Source organism: Carassius carassius, chromosome 30, assembly GCF_963082965.1.
Source record: "Carassius carassius chromosome 30, fCarCar2.1, whole genome shotgun sequence".
NCBI classification, from domain to species: Eukaryota; Metazoa; Chordata; class Actinopteri; order Cypriniformes; family Cyprinidae; genus Carassius; species Carassius carassius.
Window position 1 is genome coordinate 1,053,106 of NC_081784.1, and position 24,297 is coordinate 1,077,402.

The 24,297-nt window shown below is 38.2% G+C and overlaps 1 protein-coding gene across 1 annotated transcript in view; it reads right to left on the reverse strand.

Moving 5' to 3' along the window:
- The window catches only part of LOC132110381 (DNA nucleotidylexotransferase-like), a 98,895-nt gene that overhangs the window by 31,597 nt on the left and 43,001 nt on the right, over positions 1 to 24,297 (reverse strand). The window contains exons 8-10 of the mRNA XM_059516938.1: positions 20,327 to 20,429; positions 4,760 to 4,981; positions 426 to 509 (exon numbers count right to left, since the gene is read on the reverse strand). Coding sequence (XP_059372921.1) covers positions 426 to 509; positions 4,760 to 4,981; positions 20,327 to 20,429 — 409 coding nt within the window. The remainder of the gene's footprint in view (positions 1 to 425; positions 510 to 4,759; positions 4,982 to 20,326; positions 20,430 to 24,297) is intronic.

The following is a 24,297-nucleotide window of genomic DNA, read 5'->3' on the forward strand; positions in this document are numbered from 1 at the left end:
TCTTCTGTGTATACAGCATCCACATTCATCATTACCCAGCTTTTCACTTGTCATGGAAATTCAGCTCCTGATCAGAAGGAAAATCTCCAAAGATAGTCAAGAATGCATTTCAATTCATGACAAACCTTCAAAATCTGACAACAATAATATCCTAAATACCCTGTATTTTTCACATGCAACCTGAAGAATAAAAGGGCTTTTAACTGAAAGACCTTTGTTCCCACAGTCCACATACTGTATTGAGTGTTGCAATTTCTCACATTTCTCCTCGAATGCTATTTCCAGTGTTCCAGTGTTCCAGTGTTCCAGTGTTCCAGTGTTCCAGTGTTCCTGTGTGTGTGTGTGTGTGTGTGTGTTCCTGTGTGTGTTCCTGTGTGTGTTCCTGTGTGTGTTCCTGTGTGTGTTCCTGTGTGTGTGTGTTGTACCGTAGCTTTGTCGTACAGTGCGTGATTGTCCAGCAGTTTTCCTCGCTCCAGTCTGGCGAATTGTCTCAGGTCTCTTTCAAACAGCTGGAGAAGGAATACAGAATAATCAGATCAGATAGTTTATTAATATCATGGTTTTACCACGTTCTTTGCACACTAGCATGGTAATATCATGCTTTTTATGACACCTAAACAAGTTATTGCACACAAAAAATTATTTGTTCACAAATCAGCATATTAATAAATTAAATTTTAATAAGTACAGTTTAACAGTTTTATAAAATTATAATAATATTTAACAATGTTTTTTTTACTGTATTTTTGATCAAATAAATGCAAACTTTGTGAGCATGACAATAAAACTGTGCACACACACAATAATAATAATAATGATAATACCATTTTAATATAATTTTATTAAAAAAAATATGCTTTACTCAAATAATTATTATATATTTTTTTTTATTCGTAATTAAAAATGATATATTTAAAAAATAATATAATTTATTTGCAAATTTTGAAATGACATATATTTAATGTGTAAAAAATTCAAAATGAAATCTAAAAACATAAATCTGGTTATTTTTTATTTAAAACCCATTCAATTTATTAAGACTATTACAGGAATCTGAACTGTTTCATTTATGGTTAACACAAAAATGCATAATTTTTAATCTATTCATGTTAAAAACGTTTACAATATATATATATATATATATATATATATATATATATATATATATATATATATATATATATATATATATACAGTCGTGGCCAAAAGTTTTGAGAATTACATAAATATTGGAAATTTGAAAAGTTGCTGCTTAAGTTTTTACAATAGCAATTTGCATATACTCCAGAATGTTATGAAGAGTGATCAGATGAATTGCATAGTCCTTCTTTGCCATGAAAATTAACTTAATCCCAAAAAAACCTTTCCACTGCATTTCATTGCTGTCATTAAAGGACCTGCTGAGATCATTTCAGTAATCGTCCTGTTAACTCAGGTGAGAATGTTGACGAGCACAAAGCTGGAGATCATTATGTCAGGCTGATTGGGTTAGAATGGCAGACTTGACATGTTAAAAGGAGGGTGATGCTTGAAATCATTGCTCTGCCATTGTTAACCATGGTGACCTGCAAAGAAACGCGTGGAGCCATCATTGCGTTGCATAAAAATGGCTTCACAGGCAAGGATATTGTGGCTACTAAGATTGCACCTAAATCAACAATTTATAGGATCATCAAGAACTTCAAGGAAAGAGGTTCAATTCTTGTAAAGAAGGCCTCAGGGCGTCCAAGAAAGTCCAGCAAGCGCCAGGAGGGTCTCCTAAAGAGGATTGAGCTGCGGGATCGGAGTGCCACCAGTGCAGAGCTTGCTCAGGAATGGCAGCAGGCAGGTGTGAGCACATCTGCACGCACAGTGAGGACAAGACTTCTGGAAGATGGCCTGGTGTCAAGAAGGGCAGCAAAGAAGCCACTTCTCTCCAAAAAAAAACATCAGGGACAGATTGATCTTCTGCAGAAAGTATAGTGAATGGACTGCTGAGGACTGGGGCAAAGTCATATTCTCCGATGAAGCCCCTTTCCGATTGTTTGGGGCATCTGGAAAAAGGCTTGTCCGGAGAAGAAAAGGTGAGCGCTACCATCAGTCGTGTGTCATGCCAACAGTAAAGCATCCTGACACCATTCATGTGTGGGGTTGCTTCTCATCCAAGGGAGTGGGTTCACTCACAATTCTGCCCAAAAACACAGCCATGAATAAAGAATGGTACCAAAACACCCTCCAACAGCAACTTCTTCCAGTTTGGTGAAGAACAATGCATTTTCGAGCACGATGGAGCACCGTGCCATAAGGCAAAAGTGATAACTAAGTGGCTCTGGGACCAGAATGTTGAAATTTTGGGTCCATGGCCTGGAAACTCCCCAGATCTTAATCCCATTGAGAACTTGTGGTCAATCCTCAAGAGGTGGGTGGACAACCAAAAACCCAGTAGTTCTGACAAACTCCAAGAAGTGATTATGAAAGAATGGGTTGCTATCAGTCAGGATTTGGCCCAGAAGTTGATTGAGAGCATGCCCAGTCGAATTGCAGAGGTCCTGAAAAAGAAGGGCCAACACTGCAAATACTGACTCTTTGCATAAATGTCATGTAATTGTCGATAAAAGCCTTTGAAACGTATGAAGTGCTTGTAATTATATTTCAGTACATCACAGAAACAACTGAAACAAAGATCTAAAAGCAGTTTAGCAGCAAACTTTTGGAAAACTAATATTAATGTAATTCTCAAAACTTTTGGCCACGACTGTATATATATATATATATACAGTATTTGTGTGTGTGTGCATGTACGTTTAATGTTAATAACACCCTTTTTAAGATCTCAAATGTTTTATGCAAAGCACAGTGAGATTAAATTCAGCACACGAATGTTGATATTGATTCAGGAACCTGTGCTATTTGTGTAAATCACATTGTGCATTATAATATCAGACTGTCTGATCAGTTACAGATAATATTACCAGAATAATCTAAAGAACAAAGCCGTTGAACGAGTTTGTTCTTTCTTGTTTATATATTTCCCCTCGAGCAAATAAAGCAGTAAAGTGAGATTTAAAGTGAACCTGAACACACTACTGTACACTGATGCTGTTGTTTATGGCGTTAAGCATCATGAATCTCTGTAGAGACTCTTATCGCGGCCAGCAGACCTTTTTAAACGCTGCTCCATTACGCTCTTCAAACATACAGTGCTTTTAATGTTTTCTGTCATTATCTAAAGCTCCTCTAGGTCACGGCTGCTCGGGCTGGAAATAAACACCATGAAGAGAGAACGCATTAATGAATAAATGCATGAATTAATTTTAAAGTACTCCCAACTTGTAATGAGATGCACATAAAGACATGATTTATTAATAATGATAAGCCTCAGAAACAAACTTCCTCAAACGACGGCAGAGATCTGTGGGTGCTCAAGGCATCATGGGATAGCGAGGCCCAGAATGTAATTAAAGCGGCTCAGGCCTAAAGGTCAGGGGTCATCTATAAACAGCTCGAGTCAAACTCTATCTGTCTCTGACGGCCCTAAAGACTTTCCTCTGTGCTTGTGGGATGAAAACACAATAGATGGAGACTGTATGCACTCTATCTAGGCCTTCGTTAAGATTTATATGAACTGCACAAAAAATGTGGATTACACAGTTTTAAAAATAAACTAATAAGCTTAATGTGATGCATATTTGTCAGTCAAACAATGTTAATATATATATATATATATATATATATATCTGATCGATAAGTATATAATGTGTTTTCCATTACTTTAACTCATCAAATAAATGTAACCCATTTCAACTTCGTTTTTTAACTTGTATAAAATTCAGTGTGTGTTGTTGTTGTTTTTTGCGTCTACAGCAAATTTGATTATACTTTGATTATATTAAATTTTTACGGTATACATAAATGAAATATTTTTGTAATAAAGCTAGTAATAAACTAATCGTGTTTTAAATACAAAATAACCAGGTGTGTATATATACAATATTATTGGTATATATATATAGAGAGAGAGAGATAGAGCGCATTTAAATCAAAATTAATAAAAAATAATTTATTTAGAATTTCTAAACACAAATTTCTGAATATAAATTTATAAGTATACAACTTTTAATTAAAAATAATCATATTTTTATTATTATTATTATTTCATAGTAAAAAAAATTCCTAATATACAATTTTTTTTATCAAAAAATAAATCTAAAAGATACAAATTAATTATTAATATTATTGTTGCTTTTTCTTAGGTACATTTTTCCTAAGCTAATAAGCAAATTATTATTATTTAAAAATCAAAATACATTTAAAATAAAATTATTATTATTATTGCTTTTTAGTAGTCAATATTAAGTATATACTGTGCAATATGTATATAATAATAACTAATATAATCACTTATATTCGCTTACATAAGTCATTGACAAATTAATAAATAAATAAATTAGGTAACCAGCTATATACTATATACATATACAATAACGATTAATTTATATAAAATGAAATATCGAATAATACACTATGCATTTATTTATTTTTTTTAGTGCAGAAATCCCCATTAATGTATGGCTGACAAATATGCATCTCATTAAGTTTAGCAACTTGTTAATGTAAAAACTGTGGAATCCATATGAATGGATATTTGATATGCAATTCAAATATAAAAATCTTTATCTAAAAATATTTTTTGTAAGGTGCCTTGATTTTTGTTTGATCTCGTCCTAGAACTGACTGTGTTTTTTTCGTCCAATCAGATGGCTGATGTGTGATCTCGTACCATGGACCCTGTCCATCCCAGCAGAGCGTAAGCATAACGCTCCAGCGGAGGAGCCACCAGATCCACCCTCACGGCTCTCCAGTCCCGCCCCGTCTCCTGCTCACCCTTCAGCTTCACGATCAGGAAACACTTGCTGAAATGATCCATGGCCTCGAAGCGGTGAGTCGGCAGCTGCCGCAGGTCAAAGGTCGACTTCTGGAGGTCTGAGTACAGCAGGATGCTCTGAGCGGGAAAACATTCAAACATCTATATTTAAATGGATTTATTTTGTTTTCAGAATACAAGCATATGTAAGTTGTATATATATATATATATATATTACAACAATTCTTACAGTCTTCCTGCATTCATTTCCCATGCACGACATTTATATATATATATATATATATATATATATATATATATATATATATTTTGCATAATGTGTCTTCGTTTTTTTCCTCTCACACTCCATCCTCGCACCAAAACTAAATGAAAAGCAATGCATGTGGTAGTTTACGGTTCCAGTGGACCGTCCTGAAGTAGACATTCAACAAATGATTTGGAGCAAAGCCGTGTGATTGAATAAGTCATTGTGAAGTGAAGCTAAAAGAGCAGACCTCAATCGCTTCTCAAAGAATATAGAGAACCTGAAATACAATTCCTGTTAAATTATCAAACTGGATCGCGAAGCACCGGGACATCTTTCTCCATCTGCGCTAAACGGTTCCACTCCACAAGAAATGAAATCAATTCTATTCTATTCTACAGTCACAATAAATTAAGAGCGGCGTAGCTTTAAGAGAGAGAGAGAGAGAGAGAGAGAGAGAATCATTTACATACTACTTTTTATTTAAAAAAATTTGACATCTTATTTATCACTTTTATAAATAAATGTTTTATAAATGTTTTTAATATATTTCATTATTTTATTATTATTTATTATTTTTTTAATTATATAATTTATGTTCTGTTTTCAGTTTTAAAGTTTAAATCGTTTATATTTATATTTTTAATATTAGTCTTTATTTATTTTTTTAGATTTGTAATTGCTATTTTCGTGTAAGTGACATACTATTGTAGTAACTAATATTTAGAATATTAATTTATTTAGTTTTTAGATTTGTAATTTTATTTGTAATTTTATTTAGTTATTAATAATTGATTGTTTTAGCATTTATTACTTTAATGTTAGTTTTTTTATAGTTGAATAACTTTAACCATTTAGTTATACATTTTCAAAATTTTGTTCTCATTTTAATTTTACTTTAGATCTATTATTTTAGTATCATTGAGACTAATATTTTCACTTGTTTTTTATTATTTATTTTATTATTAGTTTTAGTTATATTTTCTAATTATTTAGTTCTATATATTTTATTTTTATATTTTGTGTTTTCATTTTAATTTTAGATTGCTCTTTTAGCAATTTAGTTGTGTTTTTGTCATTTTTACGAGTTTTAATGGCTTTTTTTATTAATCAGTTTAATTATATAATTAGCTTTAGTAAGTAAATCTAATTAAATTAAATTAAAATGAGAAATCTTGATCAAGTAGTTAAAAACCAGAAACTACCAACTAGTTAAGTTTTTATCTTATTTATAAATAAAAAATAAAATAAATATTTTCTTTACGGTTTTAGTTTTAGTTAACTATAACGACCTTCAGCGGAAGTAAACAAGAGTTAGCTTAAAAATAAAATGATATATATATATAAATAGAATAAAATAGTAACAGAAATTTTTTTTTAGTTGTATAGTTTGATCAAAAATGAAAATCATGTCATTAATTCTTTCTCTCCCTCGTGAACCTGTAAGACACTTCGTTAATCTTCAGAACATGAATTAAGATATTTTTAATGAAATCCAAGAGCTTTCTGACCCTCCATAGACAGCAACTAACTAACACATTCAAAATGAGTAATTAACGATAGGATCATCCTTTTTTGGTGAACTGTCCCTTTAAAGCAAAATAAAACACAAAAACTAATAAACAAAAAAAAAATGCATAAATAACAACAACAAAACTAATTGAAATGACAAGAGACCATTAAATGATTACACCCTAAACTGAAATTAAAATCTAAATATACAGTATAATAGAACATAAATAACAATAGAACATATGGAGAGATGCACGAGCACTCAGAAGATGCTCTTTAATTACGATCTCAGATGTTTTTAGATTTCAAAAACTGTGAAGACTTAAAACCACACAACTGGGTCACGAGGTTTTCACATTCGATGAACCACAGGGGGTTCTGAGTTGATGAAAAGCTTTAATTAAAACACTAGAATCTAATCTTAATTAATACAAATTTAATAATTTAGATTTTATGTTATTGAGGTATCTTATGCTTACTGATGCTGAATTTATCGATCAGAAATAAAATTAAAATTTTGAAATATTATTGCAATTTAAAATAATTTATAATTTATTTTAATTCATGATTTAAGATTAATTATATTTTATATTAAAATGTAATGTATTTCTGTGATGCTCCGCTGTATTTCCAGCATCATTCCTCCAGTCTTCAGTGTCACATGATCTTCAGAAATCATGAAAATATGCTGATTTTAAAAACTGTGTTCTATTTGAAGTATAATCATGTATCAATCATAGTTTTCAGAAAAATAATAAGAAGAATCACTCTTAATAACTGACACTGAAGACTGGAGTAAATTCAGCTTTGATCACAGAAATACATTATACTTTACATAAACAATAGATATTTTGAATTGTAATATTAAAAAAAAAATTGTAAAATTTTTTATCAAATAAACAAAGCATTGGTCAGCAGAAGAGACTTCTTTCAAAAACAGTTTTTAGCTAAATATTCAAACACTTTTGACCAATAGTGTAATAAAACAAGAATAAACATTCAATTGTATATCTGCATGTTGTTTGACAATTAAATGACTTTAGAGAACTGTGAACATGTTTTGATAAATCATTGAAATATTATACTTCAAATAACCATTATACGTCAAAAAGGTTCAACTGACAAAAATATTGTGAATCCCTGTCATATAATAAGAGTCCAGTCAATCACACAGGCACTTTTTCAGATTTTTGTGTCCTAAATTTGTGATTTATTTTTAAAACATTTTTTTATGATTTCACACAATCCTGTATAGAGCCATAAAATGGATTTGGAGAACAGTTCATATTGAAATCTCTGCCTTTTGTAGACATCATGTAGGCAGCTGCGAGCTCTTTTGAAACTCAGTCTCATCAAGGTCTAAAGAAAACATCATTGTATTAACGAGATCTCATTTGTGATAGGAACAGCAGAAACACACTCGGGCTGCATCTGGACGCTCATGATGCTGTATCTGTCATGTACAGTGTGTGAGATTTGGAGTAGAGCATCTCTCATCACACTCCAGAGGTGTCCAGATGGTGCACTATTTACTGTGCATCAGTGGTTTTTCAGCTACGTTTGCCCACAGCTTTGTGTGCAATGGAAGATGACTTTGCAACAGTTCACATTTATCAGTGAATGTGAGGATGAAGCTGCACCGTATGAATCTAAACACGAGAAACAGTGAATTTAGATGCAAACACTTACAGAAGCGTTCACACCGACGGTGATTTACACCAATTAAGTTTTCTATTTATGCATGCTTAAATTAGATTAGCATTTCCCTATCTGTCGGTCACTATGAGTTATGTCGAACGACATATGGGGTCTCACTTGGGAGGCTAATCATCTCTGAATTTAAGAGAAAACGCCAATGAAAATTGGCTAGTGGATTAACATACCTGAGCCTCTCCCAGAGCCTACGGGTATAAATAGGGTGACAGATGCATCCACTCATTAGATTTTTGCTTCGGAGCCGAATAGTTGATGAGAGCAGTCACTACAAAGCCAATTCATCTTTGTTTTGAGAAGCTGTTCCTGGTCGGTGTGACGGCGCGGTACAGTGGTGTACCTTCGGCTAAAAGAGCAGTTTCTAAAAGAGCAAATCCCGACGGTCCGACTAGGTTACGCGATTCAGTTCGCCAAGTGACCTCCCAAGTTCAATGTCTTCACGAAGCTCGCGGAGGGTGCCCTTGCCCTACTCTGGGAAGTGGGCGTCAGGATCCTCAACTATCTCGACGACTGGCTCATTATGGCCCGGTCCCGAGAGCAGTTGTGCGATCACAGGGACTTGGTGCTCCGGCACCTCAGTCAGTTGTGGCTTCAGGTCAACCGAGAGAAGAGCAAGCTCTCCCCTGTGCAGAGAATCTCTTATCTCGGTATGGAGTTAGACTCGGTGAGTATGACGGCACGGCTCACCAGCGAGCGTGCCCAGTCAGTGCTGAACTGCCTGAGTTCTACCAGAAAGACTCGGTAGATAAAACGTACGAAGCATACATTTATTGACAGCTCAGCAAGCATAATTATAAATTTCTTTGGCGGAAGGCCCCGTCCATGGTTCATAATCCGAGGGTAGCGAATCTGCATTTCTTGCCTGAAGACGAAGGCAGGGGCGCAGCCGACCCCCCTGGAAGGTAAGGCCAGGACCATCCTGGTGGTGGTGGGGAGGGTGGAGGTTGTTATCACGTCGGCATCTGTGAACTCAAACATGTGTAAGTACGATCTTTTATACCAAAGTATAAAGACGTGATTGGATAATGAGGAAGGTAATTAGTGACGAAGTAATTGAGTCTTCCTGGCAGAACTTAGGCTAAAGCTTTCATTTCTACCAGAAAGACTCGGGAGATAAAACATACGAAGCATACATTTATTGACAGCTCAGCAAGCATAATTATAAATTTCTTTGGCGGAAGGCCCCGTCCATGGTTCATAATCCGAGGGTAGCGGATCTGCATTTCCTGCCTGAAGACGAAGGCAGGGGCGCAGCCGACCCCCAAAAATAGGTGGATTATGAAACCACCAGACGGGGCCGGCCTTCCCCCCAAAATAAATAGATGAAAGTATACAAACCAGTTGTAAATGCCTAAGGTTCCTGGAAGATATAAAGAGAGAGTTAGCATGATCAGTATGATAACGTTAGATTAACCTCATATGCCTATGTTTAAATGAATTTTTTTTTTAATATATATAAGTTTAATTTCAGACATGTACAGGCCTTTATAGACCATACAGAAATAGCCACGATAGGCAGACACGGACAGGCCTCGATAGACCGTACAGAAAAATAGCCATGATAGCCAGACACGAACAGGCCTCGATAGACCATACAGAAATAGCCACGATAGGCAGACACAGACAGGCCTCGATAGACCGTACAGAAATAGCCACGATAGGCCAGACGCAGACAGCCACGATAGGCAGACACAGACAGGTCTCGATAGACCATACAGAAATAGCCACGATAGGCCAGACGCAGACAGCCACGATAGGCAGACACAGAGAGCCCTCGATAGACCGTACAGAAATAGCCACGATAGGCCAGACGCAGACATCCACGAAAAGCAGACACTGACAGGCCTCGATAGACCGTACAGAAATAGCCACGATAGGCCAGACGCAGACAGCCACGATAGGCAGACACAGACAGGCCTAAATAGACCATACAGAAATAGCCACGATAGGCCAGACGCAGACAGCCACGATAGGCAACACGGACAGGCCTCGATAGACCGTACAAAAAAATAGCCATGATAGCCAGACACGGACAGCCTTGATAGACCATACAGAAATAGCCACAATAGGCCAGACGCAGACAGCCACGATAGGCAGACACAGACAGGCCTCACTAGACCGTACAGAAATAGCCATGATAGCCAGACACAGACAGGCCTCGATAGACCATACAGAAATAGCCACGATAGGCCAGACGCAGACAGGTCTTGATAGAACGTACAGAAATAGCCACATTTTTTTTTATAAATACAGCTAGTAACACCACCACCAGTAATTGCATGAATTTACCTGATTTCTAACAGGAGAGCTTGCTGAACTTCGGGAATGGTCAGGTCTGAAGTATGATTCGAACACTGAGGAAGACCATCTGCCCATGATCTTAATAGCTGACGTAGAGATTCCTCGTTCAGCTGCTGAAGTAGCTGGCCCAATTCTGAATAATGGCTGGTATAGAGAGGGGGATAGACTGCAGCTTGAGAACAGCGGTTGAGTGAGTTCTTAAACAGGCCTTGGAAACGGGTGCTCCGTTAGGTAAAGTAAAGAGCGGTGCATTTTTAGAAGTTCTAGGCTGGATTTTAAGAAATTTCCCCGTGGCTGAGAAGTGACAGAAATTATTGATTTTGAAATTGTTAAGGTAGCACCAGAACCTTGCGCATCGTTTTGGAGTGCTTAAGGAAGAGTGTGAAGAATTTAGGTCCGAATCGTAGATCTGAAAAGGAATGCCACGAGCAGGATCAAATTAATTAGTTTCTGAAGTGAATTCCCCTGGATGCATAAACCCGTAGAAGGCAGATGAAACACTGCCTCGAGAAGAATATTGAGGTACTTAGAAAGAAGGCCATAGTGGACGGAAGTAATTAATTTTTACAATATGGGCATGGTAATAGGCAGACGTTTGTCTTTAATTTTGTTGGGGGATTTAGCGAACCCCTTAAGTAGTAATCGAATGGAATATTCAGAAAAGGCTTTGAAAATTAGGATTATAAAATTTAGCGTAGAATTGGATGCCGGCAAGGAGTCTGCGAATAGAGAAATTTAAGATTGCGATTTTTAAAATTAAAGCGAGAAGGAGCAAACAGTCAAAATTAGAATAGGTAAACAGAAATTTGAAAGGAAAAACATTAGAAAGCGGACCATGCAGACGTGTAGGCTTTTGAGTGTAGAGGGAGCGACGCCTTTAGAAATGTGATTTCTAGCTGACATAAGCAGGTCGTTTAATCAGGTCAATTAATCATTGTTAGTCTTCGTAATCTTTATCGAAATCTGAACATTCCACTCTGTAATGCATAGTTTTTCTGATGACGTCAGTTTGACAGCATGTGCACACCCCTCCAGCTGTTAGTTTGTTATGAGTGAGACGGAGACCAGGAGCGCAAACAAACCATGCCCGCTAATTAATATTTGGTTTAAACTGGAGATATGTCAATACTCTGAATAAAGTCAGCAGCAACTCCGTGTCACATGGACTTAAGATGCCTACTGAGCATTGAGCCGAATTTTACCTATGACTCAAATGAAAGGGTCCATATACACATCAGCTTGATCGATCCAGTTTTCATAATAGCGCTAGTCCAAGAGTAAGCTGTGTAAAGATGAGGTGAGAGCAATGGTTCTCTGCATCTGCAGCCATAGAATCCCATTCCGAACGAAGCATTCGGGAATAGACGAAAATTAGCAATGACTGAATAACGAAGATAGCATAGGATTAAACCAACAAATCTCAAGTGTGCTAGACGAAGCATATTTTTACAGAAATGCGAACATTCTTCATTCATGCAGACTTCATTCGTGCAGGTTCACGGGAGCATACAGATGAATATTTGTTGATTGAGACCAAAATCCTTTCAGGTGTTGAGACCCAAGCAGCACTGATGCGACATCTCGGAAAGCACCGGCGTTGCCAAGACCGTTTTTTTTTTTTTCTTCCTTCTCTGCTGGTTGCTATTCCTGTCCGGGGTTTGAGGTGACCCCAATAATGTCATGCATAGCCCCTAGGATGTAAATTCTTTAGAGAAACCCCTTTTTGAACGCGATTGGGCTATTTTTAGTAGTAACTGACGGTTTTGAGAAACCTGGCAACCCTGGAAAGGAATCTGCGGTTGTTATCACGTCGCAGTCACGCCGCTCGGGTTGCTTCATATGAGGCCACTTCAGCACTGGTTGCACTCCCGAGTCCCGAGATGGGCATGGCGCCGCGGTACACATCGTGTCACCATCACACCGATGTGTTGCCGCCTATTCAGCCGCTGGTCGGACCTTGGCTTTCTACGGGCCGGCGTGCCCTTAGAACAAGTGTCCCGGCACGTTGTTGTCACAACAGATGCCTCCAACTAGGGCTGGGGCGCGACTTGCAACGGGCAGGCAGCTTCAGGGTCCTGGACAGGACCTCGACAGCTTTGGCACATCAACTGTCTGGAGTTGCTGGCAGTGCATCTAGCTTTACGACGGTTTTGTCCGCTGTTGCTGGACAAGCACGTGTTGGTCCGCACGGACAACACAACGGCTGTTTTCTTACATCAACCGACAGGGCGGTCTACTATCACGTCGCATGTCTCAACTCGCCCGCCATCTCCTCCTCTGGAATCAGACGCGGCTCAATTCGCTGCGCGCTATCCACATCCCGGGGGAGCTCAATCGTGCAGCCGATGCGCTCTCACGACATCTCACTTTCCCCGGGGAATGGCGACTCCATCCCCAGACGGTCCAGCTGATCTGGAGTCGATTCGGGGAAGCCCAGGTAGACCTGTTTGCTTCCCACGAGTCCTCCCACTGCCAGCTGTACTTTTCCCTGTCCCAGGTCCCCCTGGGCACAGATGCACTGGCACACAGCTGGCCTCTGGCTTTACGCAAGTATGCGTTTCCCCCAGTGAGCCTGCTCGCACAGACACTGTGCAAGGTCAGGCAGGACGAGGAACAGGTCCTGTTGGTTGCGCCTTACTGGCCCATCCGGACCTGGTTTTCGGAACTCATGCTCCTCGTGACAGCCCCTCCCTGGCGCATCCCCCTGAGGAGGGACCTCCTCTCTCAGGGGCTGGGCACCATTTGGCACCCGTGTCCGGATCTTTGGAATCTCCACATGTGGCTTCTGGATGGGACGCGGTAGACCTAAGTCATCTGCCACCGGCGGTGGTGGACACTATCACTCAGGCTAGAGCCCCCTCTATGAGGCAGGCCTATGCTCTGAAGTGGAGGCTGTTCACGAATTGGTGTTCTTCTCACCGAGAAGACCCCCGGAGATGCTTGGTCAGAGTCGTGCTTTCTTTCCTGCAAGAAAGGTTGGAGCGTAGGCTGTCACCCTCCACCTTGAAAGTGTATGTGGCTGCAATGGCATCCATCATGATGCAGTGGACGGCCGGTCCCTGGGGAGGCATGACCTGATCGTTAGGTTCCTGAGGGGTGCCAGAAGGTTAAATCCTCCTAGGACACCCCTGATTCCCTCCTGGGACCTCTCTATCGTCCTGGCCGGACTTCAGAGGGGTCCTTTTGAGCCGCTGGATTCAGTCGAGCTTTAGTTCCTGTCTCTCAAGACAGCGCTCCTGGTCGCGCTCACCTCCATCAAGAGGGTCCGGGACCTCCAAGCATTTTCAGTAAGTGAAGAGTGCCTTGTGTTCGGGCCGGCCTTCTCTCACGTTGTCCTGAGACGCCGGCCTGGATACGTGCCCAAGGTTCCCACCACTCCCTTCCGAGACCAGGTGGTGAACCTGCAAGCCCTTCCCCTGGAGGAGGCAGATCTAGCCTTGGCGTCGCTGTGTCCCGTAAGAGTGCTTCGCATATACGTGGACCGCACCCAGAGCTTTAGAAGCTCTGAGCAGCTCCTGGTCTGCTTTGGAGGTCAGCAGAAGGGGAAGGCTGTCTCTAAGCAGAGGTTGGCCCACTGGATAGTGGAGGCCATCGCCTTGGCTTACCATTCCCAAGGCGAGCCGTGCCCCCTGGGGGTGATGGCCCACTCCACACGGAGTGTGGCCTCCTCCTATGCGCTGGTGCACGGCGCCTCTCTGGCAGACATCTGTTGAGCTGCGGGCTGGGCGACACCCAACACCTTTGCGAGGTTTTACAACCTCCGTGTAGAGCCAGTTTCTTCCCGTGTGTTGGGTAACAGGTAATTGGCGGGAAGGGCTGGCGAGGTGTCACGCTTGCTGCGCCATTCCCCCTAACACGGGGATGTGAGCGCCTTTTTTCTCCCAGTGAGTTCCCCAGTTGGCGTACCCTGGTCGAACATCCTCCAGCACCCTCGGCAGTCAGACTTGGCGGAGCAGTCTGTCGCCAGGCCCAGTACTGGTGTTAGCATGCCCGGAGCTTCGGTCAGCCCCTGTACTGGGCTAGGTGTCCATATGGCTTGATTCCCTACAGGTAATCCCATATGTGTATTTTTCCACGGTAAGGTTTCCCTCTTAGCAAACCCGTGTCTTCCCTTGACAGACCCGTTCTGTCAGTCTCTTCTGGAAGCCGTTCCATCCCTACTCTAGGTAGGACCTGCCTCAGAGACCCCTTCCATATGTACAACTGCCCCCTGGGTCAGTCCATATCAGTATCTCCACATATCACCTCCCTAAGGGCAGGATGTGGTCTCCGTAGCGGCCTTTTCCTAAGGCTTGCTTCCCCATTGTCTTGCCAAGCTGAAAGAACAAATCAAATAGGGAAGATTTGAAGCAATCTTTCACCGAAGGTTGAAATCCCTTCCATTAACTTTATGTGGGCGGAACAGCAGTGTGGCTTCTCCAGCAGCGATGTACTCACCTTTTGGCCCCTTCGGTACCAAGGTCAGTGTATTTGCGCTGGGGCTTTGGGAAGGTTACGACCTTAAGCGTAGCTTTTGTGGCACACCACGGCTTGCCGGCAATTGCAGCGCCACAGGGTTGTGACGGTGTTCAGGTTGTGGCGTTTTCCATAGGACCCCATATGTCGTTCGACATAACTCGTAGTGACCGACAGATAGGGAACGTCTCGGTTCCGTACGTAACCCTCGTTCCCTGATGGAGGGAACGGAGACGTTATGTCCCCATGCCACAACCTTGAACCGGTCGCTGTTGCCGGGACACGTTCTCGGCTCCTCGGCATAAAACCTAATGAGTGGATGCACCTGTCACCCTATTTGTACCCGTAGGCTCGGGGAGGGGCTCAGGTATGTTAATCCACTAGCCAATTTTCATTGGCGTTTTCTCTTTAATTCAGAGATGATTGGCCTCCCAAGTGAGATCCCATATGCCGTTCGATATAACGTCTCCATTCCCTCCTTCAGGGAACGAGGGTTACGTACGTAACCGAGACGTTATGCATTAATTAAACACTGCAATCTGGAGCAACGAGTAACATAAGCAATTCATCACAGAGGTAACAATATTTATTGCACAGATGAGTCTCGAATTGAACAGGCTTTGTGAAGGTTTTCTCAAGCCTTGCAGCTGCGATGCAATGAGCTGAATTCATGCACAGTTACAAAAAACTATGTAGAGATAAACTACAAACAGTACTGAGTTACTGCAGTTCATTACATCATACTACAAGTCATTATTGATGAGAAAACATCTCAGCAGCCCTTAAATGCTTTGCATCCACTACTTCAAATTAATTTGGAGCTATATAATCCATATACATCTGAATGCATTCAGTAGGGCTGAATGAAGCGAAGTTAAAAACATCTTAATGCGCATCTCTTCTTTTGTTATTGTAAATGAATCAACACTGGAAAATGTTTGTCTTCAGAATCCAACAAATTCCTAACGGATAAAATCAAATCAAATCTCAACATTTTTTCCTCAATGAATACTCAGTTTCACTCTGAAATATGTCACATTAGAGGGATGCAAATATGTTTCCATGTTGACTTCAGAGATAAAAATCAAATTTTTATTAAAAATAATCCATGCAAAGGTGACAGCTACAGGATCAGCTATATTTTTATAATCAAAACAGCGCAGCCAGGCGTGCTTGTGTTTGCAAACGCTATCTGATGCTTCAGCAGTTTTATGCATTTGATGTTTTTTTCGTTCTCTTTTGAAGGCCAGGATAAAAAGCTGATGCAGAGGACAACAGAAAGTATGTCAACATGACGACGGCTGATGTAATGTCACATTGGCAGCGAGCAGGAGTCGGAAACTGCAAACCCACTGCCCCGAGAGTAAAGATTAGCTTGTGTTTGCACAGAACCGTGCCGCCTTTGATTCACCAGCTTCTGCTGCGACTGTTTAACCAGAGATTGCTTAAATTGCTGAGCAGCGGTAGATCACAGCATGCATAGTGCGAATAATTCCTGGAGGAAATTATGCATGACTGACTTCACGTCTGCACACTATTTGACAAATGCATTTGACAGGACACAAATAATGCACTGGAATGCAACTATTTAAGGACAGAAATAATCAAGGATGCAAATGTTTGTTTAACAGTGTGTGTGCTCTCATTGTACATGCAAAATATAAAATATACAAAGCAATGCAAGTGTGCATGGTATACAAATGCATTAAGATGTATATTTTAAATTTTGCATCAGTACAAAAAATTATATTAGTAATTTTTTAGAAATTATATTAATAATTATACAGTTTTCATACACAGGATTTTATTGTTATTGAATTAAGCAACAAAAAGTAAAATTTTGTTTAGTTAATAAGTTTAATAACTTTTTATAAATAATTTTTAAGGATTTAAAAACAATACATAATACAAATGTATTAATTAAATAACAGTTTCAACCAATAACACTAAATAATTTGAATATTTTCAAGAAATATAGATATCTTTTTTGGCATGTTTTAACCTAGATTAAAAAAAAATGGCATATTTCTCTAAAAAAAGATTTTCAAAATGACCATTTTGAATCAATATCTAGGGCGTATTTCAGGGTTATTATAGTGAACTAAAAATTGTTAAATAAAAATTTAGTTTTTATAACTCTCATTCTCATTTCTCATTTAAATTTAGTTTAATTTGATGTACTACAATAATTAAACTGAACTAAACATTTAATGAAAAACTGTATAAACATTTATATATGTATATATATATATATATATATATATATATATATATATATATATATATATATATATATATACAGATAAAAAAAAACAATCTGAGCATTTTCAATAAATATCGAGATAATATTTTAGTCCAGATTAAAATGCAGTAAATGTGTGAGCATATGAGTATTTTTGGGAAAGAGTGGTTCTCGATTCCCTGTAATGAACTGAGTTCAGTGAGTTACACACTGTGAAATATAACGGGTCTCTCTGTGCTGCTTGTCTGACAGATGAAGACCCAGGGCTAAAGGTTCGATCCGCAGGGGATGAAGAATCAGTGACCCAACACTTCTTCAGATTGATTGAGGTGTTGGTGCAATGGGTCTGCAGAGACTTCAGTGCCACACACACAAAACCATTGATTATATTACACTTTACAATCCACCCTGACAACCAGCGGCTGTTTTAATGTTAACCACAGGGGTCAGAAGAATATATACATTTAGAGACTGACCTTCTTGAGCAGCCAAAAAACGGATAAATAAAAAACGATGCATGCGTCTTTTCACAAGGACACTTCTTATCCTTTCAGATGTATTTTACGGCTCGCTCTCTCCACAGGCTGGATGAATAAAACACCATGATGTGATGCCATGAGCCTCGAGGGACGACATCTAGCATGACAAGGTTACACAACTTAAAATCGACCTTCTTTACTGCCATTTAATCACCAGCTGTCTCTCTCCCCCTGGAGGCACGGAGGACGGACACAGGGTATTATCTCTCTTGCAACCCTCAGAAAACTTGAGGTCTGAGTTAAGGGGACAGTTTCTTTTCACTGTCCCCTGAACCCTCAGGAGCTAAAAATCACCATTCAGAAGTTTGAGGTTGGTTAGAGTTTTCAAATTTCAACATTTTCGAAAATTCTGAAATATTATAACAATTTAAAACGTCTGTTTTCCATGTGAATATCTGTAAAACTCTAATTTATTTCTGTGATGCTCCGCTGTATTTTCAGCATCATTCCTCCAGTCTTCAGTGTCACATGGTCTTCAGAAATCAGAATAATAAGATTTTCTGCTCACTGTAATGATATAGAATTGAAAGCACATAGACACTTTAGCTAAAGACTCTTTCTGCTCTCAGATCAATTGTATTACTGTCTATGTTAAGCAACTTAGCTGTTAAAGAGCCTCATTTGTGACGTTTTTTTCCTTCGAGATCAGAAGTGAATTCTATCTAACACACAAGCTGATAACAATATAAGAGGACGGAAAGCAAGCAGTACAAAGCGAAAGAGGAAGGAGGCAGGCGCTGGGTTATTTTTAATCTCTGAAATGACAGAGAGGACGACAGGCAACCCATCATCGGCCGTCGCCTCCCACTCACTCGCCGCATGAACTCCTCCAGACTTCCAGGTGGCAACAACACACGCTTTTCATCACTCTTGTTCACTCGTAGCGGCTCCATTTATCTCTGCTTAGCATTCACTTCCTCATTTTCATTTCTTTTCTCCATCTGCAACAGAAAGGCTTTCTCTGTCCAGATCCTCTGACCTCTGCACTCAACATGCTCTTTACTTCTCAATAAGTCTCAAATAAACACCACATGTCTACACAAGGTCACACGTCTACATTTCAAGGTCACTGCTTAGTCCTATTTGAAGTTATACTAACAGGAGTCAGTACTTACTTATGTTCTTACCCGGACGAGCCCCCAATTTTGTTAATTTCATAAATTTGTTGTTTTCTGAAGCACAGTATAAAAACCATAAATGAGAAATTTGAAAAGAAATTCAATCTGGCACCTGGTGCTAATTTCATTAATTAAATGACTAATTTTGACCGAGATTGTTAGATTACGGGCCACTCGAAGGTGATTGAAAGCTTGAGACAAAATCAAACTTAGAGACGTGGATTTCACCAAACAGCTGTTGTTTGTAACAATGTGAATTAGAGCTCCTAAAACCCCAAACACTGTGGCAAAATCACTATAACTCAAGAGCTGATCTTCACAAATCTTCAAAAAAACCTTAAAAATCAGGTGCATTGTCACCCTGGTCTCCCGTCTTGTCTTTCTTTCCTGCTTTGTAATCAACTTTTTGATTTCTGCTAAAGTGTTTACATCCATACTTGAGATGGGACTTTTGGGACATCATGCACGAAAAAACTATATGCATTTATATACTCAAAACATCACGAATCTTAATATGCATGGAATCAGTCGAAATATCCCACATGCAATATTTAGCTTTGACTGCAATATATATTTTCAACAATGTCTAAACAACCATTAAACATCTAAACACTAACTAAGACTAAATGTATTAAAAAACTATATATATATATATATATATATATATATATATATATACATATAAAGTAAATAAATGTTTTGTGTGTACGAAATAATAATTTTTTCTGTACATTAATCACTTACAAAGTTTTATGTCAATTTACAGCACAAAAATAAAGGAAAATATAATAAATAAATACTATTAAACTACTTAAAACTGATGCAATTACTAAATTAATTAATGCTGATAATTTTACAAAGGTCTAAAATCCACAAACCCTAACCTTAAATAAACAAATACATACATAAAAAATTATAATTAATTAAATAAGAAATAATTCCAAATATGTGCGTATATGATTTCATTGCTTTTTAAGTTTGTGAAAGATTCAACATCAAAGTTTTATACAAAGAAAAATAAAACTATTATTAAGTTACTAAATTATTAAAATAAAATTTCTAAATACTAAAAATGTCACTCATAAAATTATACACTCACACATGAAAAATAGAAAAACCTACTTTCATTGTAAAAAGATACTTTCTTTGTAAAAGATTCACCATCAAGGATTTCCAAGCAAAACTTTCCACAATGAAACATTGTTTATTTCTCAATGTAGGTCATCTTTTCTAAAGCAGATTTCAAGGGCATTCATTTTATTCTCAGAGAAACGGATTTCAATAATTGGCCGAATGATCTACAGATAAAAGCTTTTATAGCAGAAGGTGTTTCTGTACCTGGCTTTTGAATCGTTCGATCACGGCGGGCAGAATAGAGTCCTCCTGTCCGGCCTCAGGTGTTTTTATAATGAAGTCCACATCGTGACCGAACTCCTTCCCCCTGCACATTAAACACACACACACACACACATTATACACTAAATGCATGTTCACTGTTATCTGCATTAAACAGAATAAGACACACACACAAGCGTGTGAGTAACCATACGGGACGAACGGCTCGTTTAATGCATTTGTCTTTTCCTGTTACTCAAATAAGGCATTTGGCCTTGCATCATTAAACTGTCTTCTGCCGCTTCTGTCAGTTTCACTTCTCTGTAGAGATTATGAAAATGAGTCTCCAAAACTCAAAGGCATCGTATGCAGCAATTTCAGGTGGAAGGAAGGAGATATTCTGAGACATTTCGTGAAAAATATACAGTACAGACCAAAAGTTTGGAAACATTACTATTTTTAATGTTTTTGAAAGAAGTTTCTTCTGCTCATCAAGCCTGCATTTATTTGATCAAAAATACAGAAAAAACAGTAATATTGTGATATATTATTACAATTTAAAATAATTGTTTTTAAATGTATTATACTTTAAATTATCATTTATTTCTGTGATGCAAAGCTGAATTTTTAGGATCATTATCACATGATCCTTTAGAAATCATTCTAATATGATGATTCATTATCAAAGTTGGAAACAGTTCTGCTGCTTCATATTTGTTCAGAACATGTGAAACTTTTTTAGGATACTTTGATGAATAAAAAGTAAAAAAAGTTATGTTTTTAAAATATAAATATTTTGTAATAACAATATACAATACCGGTCAGTAATTTGGGGTCTTTCTTTTTTTTTTAAAATAAAATCAATACTTTTATTCAGCAAGGATGTGTTAAATTGATAAAAAGTGATAGTAAAGAAAATATATTATTAGATTTTTTTTTATTTTGAATAAATGCAGTTCTTTTTAACCTTTTATTGATCAAATATATGAGACAGCAGAACTGTTTCCAACACTCATAATAAATCAGAATATTAGAATGATTTCTAAATGATCATGTGATCGACTGATGTTACATGTGACACTGAAGGCTGGAGGAATGATGCTGAAAATTCAGCTTTGCATCACAGGAATAAATTATTTTTTTAAAGTATATTCAAATAGAAAACTATTATTTTAAATTGTAATAATATTTCACAATATTACTGTTTTTTCTTGTTTTTTTGATCAAATAAATGCAGGCTTGACGAGCAGAAGAAACTTCTTTCAAAAACATTAAAAATAGTAATGTTTCCAAACTTTTGGTCTGTACTGTATAACAATCATGAGGAGGAAAAAAAACAGTGTTTAAAATAACATCCAATGGCTGTTCAGTCAAAATTAAACTGTTAATAATAATACAAAACAATTTATTAAAAGTAAAAATGTAGAAAATAATAATTCACTCATTTCTGATGGAGAACACATTGGTGTATGTTACTAAAATAACAACCCATAAGTCATGTGACAACATGCCCCACAGTTCAACGATTAAAATATATAGAATTAAAAACAAAACTTTCTCTACAATACGAATTCCGTCTTATTGTGAAAATCCAAAATTCTAATTGGTTGGTTGGACAGTGTGGTCGCTGTTGGACAGTGTTTTCTCTACTTCGTGTTGGCCTTCTGTAGCAAATTGTAGCTCCGTGTAGCTGTTTTTATTTTATTTTTTCTCTAGAATCTTTATCTTACTATCACTCTCTGTTTTTTAAAGTGGTAAAATATAACTTAATTCACACCATATTTCTGATATTATCGATCAATCTTATCAGATTAACTTTGATCGTTCACTTTTATTTTATATCCGTGAGTGCAGTACACCTGCAAAGCGTTAGCACTCGTTAGCTTGTCATTAGCGTTTTCATTCGAACCTATCGCTGTTTTCTTTTCTCCTCTCCCTCGCTCCAGTTTTTCACAAGTTCATCAAACAACCGCAGTAAGAATATTTCATCAAGCACGGTGAGTAATGGCTTCTCCCGTCATTGTTATTTGCACCTCTTGCCACATGTACAGTTTATCTATCTCTGTCGCTGATGAGGGATTCACATGTGATAAATGCAGGGAAATAGTTAGGCTGACAGAGAAGATTTCAGAATTAGAGACACACATCCAAACTTTAATTGAGGACAGTAAGAATGTTAGGGCTCTAGATACGGCTTTGGATGCGTCTAGCTCAGGGATTCCTGTACATTGTTCGGTTCCGGAAACAGAGCCCCTGCAGCAGGGCAACTGGGTGACGCTGAGGCAGCGTAGTCGTGGATCAAAACACCGCTCTTCTGTTCCGATCAAAACATTAAACAGGTTCTCCCCACTCAGTGATGCACCCACTGAGAAACCTGATGAAAGTGCTCTAGTTATTGGTGATTCTATTGTACGGAACGTGAATATAGAGACACCAGCCATCATAGTCAAATGTTTACCGGGAGCCAGAGCGCCTGACATCTTGGCAAATTTAAAAGTGCTGGCTAATGCTAAACGTAAATACAGTAAGATTGTTATTCATGCCGGCGCTAATGATGTTTGACTTCGCCAGTCGGAGATCACTAAAAATAATATTAAAGTGGTGTGTAATATGCTCTGGTCCCCTCCCTGCTTACCGTGGTGACGAGATGCAGAGCAGATTGTCATCACTCAATGGCTGGATGTCTAAGTGGTGCCCACAGAATAACATAGGTTTCATAGACAAGATGACGAGCTTTTGGGGCAGACCTGACCTGTTGAAAAGAGATGGTCTTCATCCCTCCTGGGGTGGCGCCACTCTTCTCTCCAGAAATATGGCAAATAGTCTTAGTGTTTATACTTGACTAACTGGGGCCCAGGTCAGGAAGCAGACAGACTGGCTAAACCGACCGTCTGCTAGCTGCCTCCCGTCACAGAGGTCAGTTAATTCTCAGCACATAGAGACTCTTTCACCTAGATATCACACTATAGAGACTGTGTCTGTTCCCCGAACTAGAAAATACAAAAAACGTCCAAACCAAGTTAAGATTAACAATTTAATTGAGGTTCAACAAATAAAAAACAGAAGCAATATGGATAAACAAATGATAAAGCTTGGCTTATTGAATATCAGATCCCTTTCTACGAAAACACTTTTTGTAAATAATATGATCACTGATCATAATATAGATGTACTCTGTTTGACAGAAACCTGGCTAAAACCTGATGATTACATTATTTTAAATGAGTCCAGCCCCCAAGATTACTGTTATAAACATGAGCCACGTCTAAAAGGCAAAGGTGGAGGTGTTGCTTCAATTTATAACAACGTTTTCAGGATTTCTCAGAGGGCAGGCTACAAGTATAACTCGTTTGAAGTAATGGTACTTCATATAACATCATCCAAAGAAACAAATGTTAATGATAAATCCCCTGTTATGTTTGTACTGGTTACTGTATACAGGCCACCAGGGCACCATACAGACTTTATTAAAGAGTTTGGTGATTTTACATCCGAGTTAGTTCTGGCTGCAGATAAAGTTTTAATAGTTGGTGATTTTAATATCCATGTTGATAATGAAAACGATGCATTGGGATCAGCATTTATAGACATTCTGAACTCTATTGGTGTTAGACAACACGTTTCAGGACCTACTCATTGTCGAAATCATACTCTAGATTTAATACTGTCGGATGGAATTGATGTTGATGGTGTTGAAATTATGCAGCCAAGTGATGATATCTCAGATCATTATTTAGTTCTTTGCAAAATTCATATAGCCAAAATTGTAAATTCTACTTCTTGTTACAAGTATGGAAGAACCATCACTTCTAACACAAAAGACTGCTTTTTAAGTTATCTTCCTGATGTATCCAAATTCCTTAGCATATCCAAAACCTCAGAACAACTTGATGATGTAACAGAAACTATGGACTCTCTCTTTTCTAGCACTTTAAATAAAGTTGCTCCTTTACGCTTAAGGAAGGTTAAGGAAA